The 9,176-nt window shown below is 36.0% G+C and overlaps 1 protein-coding gene across 1 annotated transcript; it reads left to right on the plus strand.

The window, feature by feature from the left end:
- The first annotated feature begins 2,313 nt into the window (after positions 1–2,313).
- On the plus strand, positions 2,314–5,468 carry msx2b (muscle segment homeobox 2b). The gene is made up of 2 exons (XM_084388206.1): positions 2,314–2,672; positions 3,792–5,468. Exons 1-2 carry the CDS (start codon positions 2,366–2,368, stop codon positions 4,211–4,213), a joined length of 729 nt encoding a protein of 242 aa, XP_084244332.1. The 5' UTR covers positions 2,314–2,365; the 3' UTR covers positions 4,214–5,468.
- The last annotated feature ends 3,708 nt before the right edge of the window (positions 5,469–9,176 follow it).

Raw genomic sequence — 9,176 nt, forward strand, 5'->3', positions numbered from 1 at the left:
CCTGTCAGCTCTCATGATACTCAACTGCAAACGTACATCCTTCTCATCTATCACTACAGTTCAGCAGTCTTTCTCAGTCCATCTACGCAAAGAGTCGGATTGTGCTCGACAAGGTGCCCGAGGGCAGGGGCGTGACGGCTGAGTGTGTGCATGCGTTGTGTGTTTGCGTGTGTGTGTGTGTGTGTGTGTGTGTGTAGAGGGAGGCGACTCCTCCTGAGTGGAGCCGCTAAACTGCCACAGTTTCTCCCCCGAGGAGAGGCGCCTTTCATCTCCCCGCTCACTGGCGCCTTCGCAAACCTCAGATTGTCTGTGAAATCACCCTGCTTAATAAACGCGCTGAGGCTCCTGGGAACGACAAGCTAGCAGAATCTCACCCTGCAGCATTAGTGCACATACAAACACACATAAAGACCAGTCCAACAAGCAGCTGATTGCTGCTCCTATTCATTACAGGAGAAGAAGGGGATGTTTATTTTAAATGTGATTGCCCGAGTACCCTAAGTGTCATGGTTACAAACAATTCCCCCATTTAAGAAGAGACCAAAAGCTATCCATCTCTGTTTAATGCCTTATTACTGAACAGCCTCAGTGTCCAGACATAAATTTCATAATAGATACATTTCCTCTCTCTCTCTCTCTCTCTCTCTCTCTCTCTCTCTCTCTCTCTCTCTCTCTCTCTCTCTCTCTCTCTCTCTCTCTCTCTCTCTCTCTATCTATCTATCTCTCTCAAAACAGTCATTTGTGATACTTTGAAAATAACTCTTGTGTTTGAAGAGTAAACACCCTAATGGTTTCGTTAGGCGCTTACCACAGTAGCCAGGAACACATACTTTTTTCCCCCCAAGGAGATTATATGGCATGCAAAGAAACTCAGAATAGTGTAGTCTCCTGGTTTGTAAAGGATTGCGTAAAGTGAGATGTAATGGGACATTTACACAAGGCACTTGCATTAAAGCAGAAGCAGACCACAGAGCAGAACAAAATGATATGCATTTTTAAACTGTTTTTAACATACTTAAACACAACATTCCTGGTGTGAAACTGCTAAAACAGAAACACACACAAATAATATATATATATTGCACACAATAGGCTACAGATCAAAAGTTTAGAAACTATTTACTAATTGCTATTTTTTATGTTTTTGAAAGAAGTCTATTATGCTTATTTGATCAAAAATACAGAAAAACAATAATATTGTGAAATATTATTACAATTTAAAATAATGGTTTTCTATTTCAAATATAATATTTCTATATTTAAATGTAATGTATTTCTGTGATGCAAAGCTGAATTTTCAGCATCATTACTCCATTCTTCAGTATCACATGATCCTTCTAAAATCAATCTAATATGATGATTTATTATCAATGCTTTTTTTTTTAATCATTTTTTTATATACCTGTGATACTTTTTTTCAGGATTCTTTGATAAATACAAAGTTCAAAAGAACAGAATTTATTTAAAACAGAAATCATTTGTAACATTATACACTGCCGTTAAAAAAGTTTGGGGTCAGTCATTTTTTTCTTTCTTTTTTGAAAAAGGTTGTGATAAATTGATAAAAAAAAGTGTTAGTAAAGACTTATATTGTTAGAAAATATTTTATAACTTTATTGCTTTATAACTTTTTATTCATCAAAGAATCCTGAAACAAGTATCACAGGTTATACACAATTATTAAACAGCACAACTGTTTCCACCATTGATAATAAATCAGCATATTAGATTTATTTCAGAAGGATCATGTGACATTTTTATCAAGTAAATGCAGGCTTGATGAGCATGAGACCCTTCAGAAACATTAAAAACAGTAATTTTCCAATCTTTTGACCAGTACTGTATTTATATCAGTCATCAGTCTGTTTACATACTGTACACGCCAAACAAACTGTCTGAAGTTAGCAGCTGGATTACCAATTTTGGGAAACAAACTGTTATATTTATAATGGAAACTATTAAGTCTTACATATCATCCAAGTCACAATAAAGATGTGCCATTCATAATTATTACAGTACATTGTTATCTTTCTTAATTATCCATGGCCTTGCAGTTGCACTTACCAAAATTGCAGAATCGGTCGCTGTCAGTTTGTCAATTATAATGACTGACACTTTCTTACACAACTCACTAAGCCAATCGAAAGAACTCCTTAATTCAGCAGTGTTCTCATTGGCTAAAAGTTTTACCGTTTCCATGTGCTGCTGTAAGCACCGAAGCGCGAGCCTTAATTTGGCAGCGCTCTGATTGGCTGAAAGTTCTGTTGTGGCCGCGTGCTTCAAGGCATCAAAGGCTTCATGCTTTTTGCATGAGACGTCAGAGTGATTGTGAAGGTCGCGAGTCCAGAGGCTCGTCGCGAGGAGGATGATGTCCGCGACCGCGAGCTTGAAGGAATCAGACGGAGGAGGTCGGGACATGGAGCCGCGCAAAACTCCAGTGTCAAGCCATCCATTCAGCGTGGAGTCTCTTATATCGAGCCACAAACCCAGGAAGGACTTTGAAAGAAGACGCGAGGATGTTTCCAGTCAGTTTGCGAAGACTGAGATCAGGGATTCTTGTGGTTCGTCTGGAATACCAAAGCACTTTATACAGACCTCACCCGTCAAATCCGAGTCCCCTGAGCCGGATGACTGCACTTCATGGGTTATGAACTCCAGGTTCTCTCAAACTCGTAAGCAGTTTAACTTTCTGAACTAACTGCTTATGCTTTAAACTTAAATTATATATATTAAGTCAATATTTGTCGTAAAAACTATCTGGCAACTAAGCTAATTTTGTTAGAAAATGATGTATAAACTTATAAAAGAGGCTAACTTCTTTACAGACAGTTTTAGGGTTTTTATAAATGTGTCATATTTAGCTGCTGGTTATTTCTCACAAGGGATCTTGCAACTAAAGCGAATGCATATTTTATAGAGACTGTGTGAAAGATACATTTCATGGAAACTAGAGATTCACGAGGGCCCACTGCTCTGAAAATATGAAGCCTCAAGCTGAAAACTCAAGAACACAACATTATTATGAATTAAAATAAACGAAACGCTTTTTGTTTGTAATTATTAAGCAGAATATTAATGTGTAGATTAATGTATTTACTCATGTCAAGTCAAGTATATTTGTATAGCGCTTTTCACAATACAGATTGTATCAAAGCAGCTTCACAGTATTAAATTAAAATAATACAACAAGGTTTGTTTCTAGTGGAATTTATTGATTGATAAAATTAAATATCCCCAAAATATCCCCAACTGAGCAAGCCAAAGGCAATGTCATGTTTACTAAATATAACAAAGCCTGTTAATAATAATATTTACATTTTTTGCTTTTCCTCCACCCCCTAAATACCTAATAATAATAATTAAAACTATCAAGTAAAACACAAAAAGAATTCAAATAAATTACATTCACGTGCACACTGTAAAAAACTATATGATCAGTAGGTTATGAAAACATGTTTTTACGTTGCTTTAACTCAAAAAACTTCTTTTGAAGTTATACAAGATTCAACTATTTTTTTTTTAAGTCAGTTTAATGTAATTTAAGTTGAAATGACTTAAACATCTACTTTGATTGTACTTAAAAATTTAAGGCAGCGACTTTTTTTTTTTTTCAGTCAAGGCTTGTTTAAAGATGTACTGAATGAGAACACTATTATTAAAACATTAATTTTACACGGTTAGTTGCTTACATTTTTAGAGTTTAAAATCAATGTTTTTGACCAACCTAAAATGTACAAGAAATGGCATTGTGTTACACTCATGTTTACTTTTTTTTTTTTTTTTAACCACAGGCCAGGAAAGTGCCTGTCCTCTCCGCAAGCACAAGACCAACCGCAAACCCCGTACACCGTTCACCACCTCACAGCTCTTGGCCTTGGAGCGCAAGTTTCGGCAGAAACAGTACTTGTCCATCGCAGAACGAGCCGAATTCTCCAGCTCCCTCACCCTCACAGAGACCCAGGTGAAGATCTGGTTCCAGAACCGACGGGCCAAGGCCAAGCGTCTGCAAGAGGCCGAGCTGGAGAAGCTCAAACTGACCGCCAAACCTGCCCTGCACCCCAACTTCAGTCTTCCTCTTCCTCTCGGGACCCAGCTTCATTCGGCGGTCTCACTCTATGGCCAGTCGTACCCCTTCCACAGGCCTTTACTGCCTGTTGCTCCAATGGGACTCTATGGAACTCCTTTAGGCTACAGCATGTATCACCTCGCATGAGGAAGTGCTGCAATACGGACTAGTACTGCTCTGTGGATGTACAAAAAGACCAGAAAGACAATGTTTACAATCACTGGGTGTCCGAGAAAAGCAACAACCAAAAAATGAAATGTCAAAATGTGCCTTCACTCGCGCCTTAAAAGACCTGACGTGAAAATCGGGACATTTTACCTCACTTTTCACTGACTGAAAGATCAAATTTAACCCTGTGGATGGATAATTCGGTTGCCAAACCTTTTTTTTTTTGTATATTTGTGTCATACATCTTTATGTAATATATTGTCAAACTAATTATTTAGTGTACAAAATATTCTTTAAATTCTACTACATTTTTTTTTTTTTTTTTATGTGTTCATTACGCATCGTTTTTACTTATCTAGAGATTGTTATCATACCTGTTGCTATAATTGATGGACACTGATTTCACCAAAAGCTCATGGTGTTTGAAACAAATTAAATGGCAAGGTGAATGATTTTATATACGAGAAATGCATTGGTATGAAATTTCTAAAGATTTGACCTTCAAGTTATATTTTACATCAAAAGATTGCAGACCTTTTTTCTACACTTTTTCACATGCAACCTAGAAACAAATGTGACAGCGAGCATGGAATATGCGGTTCGAAACTAAAATGTGGAAGTTTATTTTTTATGCCACATTTTATATACATTTATACTGTAATTATAATTGACTGAAATCTGACGTGTACAGTAAATGGCAATTGGCGAGCAAACACAAAAGCATTGGTTTATATTTACGTTTCATGTTTGAGAAACGTATATGACTTTTTCACTTTATTCATTTTCCGTGACGTTCACCTCCACCTTTTTAAAGTAGATTCAAGTTATTTTTTACCCATGAATGAGCCTTTTTAAGCTAATACATCCTCGCATAATGAATTATGTATGAATATGAATTCTATTTTAAAAAGTCAGTGAAGTAAAGCAATATCCTGCAACAGAAAAAAAAACAAAAAAACAGTTGCTAACACTTTAGATTAATTTTCATGAACCAAACATAATGTGATGCTTAACAGATCAGCATAAATATGAAAATACAGCTAAAGTAGAATGTATTGCATTTCTAACTAAATGATCACTGATTAAATGATTTATTCAACATGATATTAAGTAGTAATGTTTGATTATGCTGTTATTATAAAATGTATTGGATTAGTTCTGTTTCACCTCTTTATTGCCTTGTTATGGCTTGTTCATTACGTTGTGGCTCTATAAATGTGGACGTTTTACTGCTTCCGCGTGACTTTGATGCAATGAGGAAATCGTTTATGGTCAGCACTTTACTCACGAGCTTCCTTTAATCAAAACACAAACCCAGTCATGCTAATCAGACACAGAACCGCTAAAGTGTTCACGGATGTGTTTTATAATGTCGACTTTGAGCCACTTACGAGAGCGCAGTGAAACTGGCCAATTTGCCTGATCCTGTTCCTGTGGTGTAAAAAAAAGACAGAAAAGAAAAGTCAAGAGACTCTCTGAGGGCTAAATTCACAAAGCTGTCAAGTTGTTCTGAATTTAATACCTCAAGCATATATTGTAGCCTTTTTAATTCTTTATTTATCTGATGTAAAAGTCAGAAAGATTCATTTCAAGATTTAACCTCTTATGTATTGTTTGAGGTCTGAGAGACACCAAGGCCATTTTAAAATGGCTTGAAAATCTGCTAAACATTGTAGTTTATTATAAACATTTATTATAGTTATTTATTATAGAATACTATAAAGCATTCTTCAATGATCTGGAAAGTTATTTACCACATTATTTTTGAGAGTGACTCAAATACACTTTTTTTTTAATGACTGTTCAATAGGTTTTCTAATTGTCTGTTTGATTTTTTCTCCTATTTTTGCCATTTTTAAATAAAAATGCTTTAAATATAAAGTGGATACCAACAGAGTGGTGGTGGGGGGTTGTAAATTATTTTCTATATTTAGTGTATTTAAAAAAATCAGGAGTCAAATTAACTGGGGCACATTTCTTAAAAAGATTTACATGGGGAAAAAGGCATAAAACCTTGGAAATATTTGTCTCCTGGGTTTCCATTAGGTCAGAGAAACATTAAAAAGTGAAAAAAAAAAAGAGGTTAATTTAGAACTTGACTAGTTATTTTTTACACATCCATCATTGCAATTGAAAAATGTATTTGAAGTCATAAAAAGTAGTGTGAACAGCATAAGAACTATGAGTAAGAGTGCCATTCATCTTTTAAAATGTTTCCGATCAAATTAGAGATGGGGATTATTGAGGTCACGATTTCCTAGGCTAAGTTTTAAATGCTGAATGACAAAATAATTGACTCAAATATGCCCGTTAACAGTCTACACTAAGCCCTAAAAAAGTGCATGACACATTTTATACGTGCACAAAATGTCACCCTGTATGTGATTTTCTATCCCCACATTAATGATCATGACTACTGATACAGTACAGTTGGGTATAGGGGAATATATTTCCCTTGTTTGATCTTGTTCAATCCATTTTTTTCCTTGATTTAGACCTCCTCTGCTGGTTACAGGGAGAACAACACCAGTGTAAGATACACATCAAATTGACTGGGCGTGTGCACTTCCTCATGGTGTTCTTATCTTCTACATTCCCAGTCAACCCTTTAACAAATAAACAAATCATTAAATGTTAGGAGAATTTAATTGTCATAATCCAGTAACTAACAACTGAAAAGTAATCTGCAATCAGGGTCAATGATAAATGTTTCTATTACCAAACGTTTATGGTTTATGGTTATTTAATCACACTTATAGTGTCATGTGGTGTAGCCCTAGCCATCAACAATAAGTATTTTTCTTACAACTTGAATACATGTGAGTGCACAACCTTAATTATTATTTCCAAAAAGCTTTTAAATATATATCAAGGTAAAACTTTTTTTAAAAAAAACAAATATATCAATTCATATATTTTGGGTTTTTGGGGTGCGGACTGATGGGGCAGTGAACCCGAGGTTACCCCGTGAGTCAGTCCTAGAGCTCCTCCTGTCCGGTTTTAAGGGGAAATCGGGTCCATCGGAGACGTCCGATAGATTTCTTAGGCGCTGAAAGAACACCACACACACAGTGTAATCATCATGGGAAAATCTCATGGTAAAACTGGGAGTTGTGAAAAATATGATACACCGGGCAAGTTTATCATCCTTTTACTCTTTTAATTCATTTTATAACTGTACCATATATCTCTTTTCATTTCTTTTATAACTGTTTTAATTTTCCTTGCTTATTATTTTAATTCCTTTCTGTAAAACACTTTGAATTGCTGTATGAAATGTGCTATATATATTTGTTTATTTTTAAGGATCCCATTAGCTGAAAGTCTGTGCAATCAGCTAGTCTTCCTGGGGTCCATTCTAAAAACTTACATTACAACAACAACATTTCGATCATCACAGTTAACACATATACACGTTTCATATATATACATACATACACAAACACACACTCGTACATACATACAATCTAGTTTCGATTCATAACAAGATGAAACATAAATTTACAATCACCTTAATCAAAACATATAAGAACCTACATCAACACATAACACCTTAGACTTCTTTTAAATGACAGCTTATTACAAAGCTGACGAACTTCAATGGGAATGTTATTCCAGATGACACTAGCTCTATACAGGACGGTTTTCTTCATAAAATTAGTTTTTGGATAGGGGGTCATTATATGACCGCTATTTGCCTTTCTGGTGTTATGATTGTGCACAGAGTTACAATACACTATTTGATTAAACAGAGAAATAGGCATTTTCATTGTCAATGTGTTATATACCATAGTGCTTAAAGTAACTGTTATTTTTTGGTTTAAAGTGAGCCATGGAAGAGTAGAATACATCTGGTCTCTACTTGTTTTAATTGAGGAGCCCAGAACAAGTCTTGCTGCTTTATTTTGCGCAACCTGAATTTTTGTCAAGTCCTTTTTAGATGCAGAGGATTATAGAGGCTAAATATAAATAAACTTGCCTTGCCTTCATAATTACATACATTACAATAATTACTCTTAATTATCAGTTTTTGAGAGTCACATCACATGGCATTTTACAATCAGAACTACCCTTGCCTTGTCAATAAAAAATCATTTCATATTTTATTTGACTACTTATGGATATCACCGGCCACTTTGTAAGGTACACATTGCTAGTACTGGGTTTGACCCCCTCTTGCCTTCAGAACTGCCTTAATTCTTTGTGGCAGAGATTCAACAAGGTGCTGGAAACATTCCTCAGAGATTTTGGTCCATATTGACATGATCGCATCACACAGTTGCTGCAGATTTGTCGGCTGCACATCCATGATGCGAATCTCCCGTTCCTTCACATCTCAGATGTGTTCTGTTGGATTGAGATCTGGTGAGTGAGACTTGAGTATAGTGAACGCATTGTCATGTTCAAGAAACCAGATTGAGATGATTTGAGCTTTGTGACATGCCACGTTATCCTGCTGGAAGTAGCTTTCAGAAAATGACACACTGTGGTCATAAAGGGATGGACATGATCAGCAACAATACTCAGGTCGGCTGTGGTGTTTAAACGATGCTCAATTGTTTCTAAGGGGCCCAAAGTGTGCCAAGAAAATATCCTCCACACCATTACACCACCATCAGCCTGAACCACTCATACAAGGCAGGATGGATCCATGCGTTTATGTTGTTTAATGCCAAATTTCTGCAGAAATCAAGACTCATCAGACCAAGCAACGTTTTTCCAGTCTTCTATTGCTAAATTTTGGTGAGCTTGTGTGAATTGTAGCCTCATTTTGCTGTTCTTAGCTGACCGGTGTGTCTTCTGCTGTTGTAGCTCATCCGCTTCAAGGTAAGTTAAGTTAAGTTAACCATTTTAGTTAAGTTAACCACTAGTCCCACAAGGAGCAATTATATTTGGGCAGTGGCATCCACATCCACATATCTACATATTACAACATTCCAAT

Source organism: Rutilus rutilus (assembly GCF_951802725.1).
Source record: "Rutilus rutilus genome assembly, chromosome: 18".
In the NCBI taxonomy this organism is placed as follows: domain Eukaryota; kingdom Metazoa; phylum Chordata; class Actinopteri; order Cypriniformes; family Leuciscidae; genus Rutilus; species Rutilus rutilus.

Excerpts from the sequence above, each read along its gene's own strand:
- msx2b (XM_084388206.1), top strand. The coding sequence starts at position 2,366 with ATGATGTCCGCGACCGCGAGCTTGAAGGAATCAGACGGAGGAGGTCGG. Across the intron at positions 2,673-3,791 it reads CTCCAGGTTCTCTCAAACTC|GCCAGGAAAGTGCCTGTCCT; the intron begins GTAAGCAGTTTA and ends TTTTAACCACAG.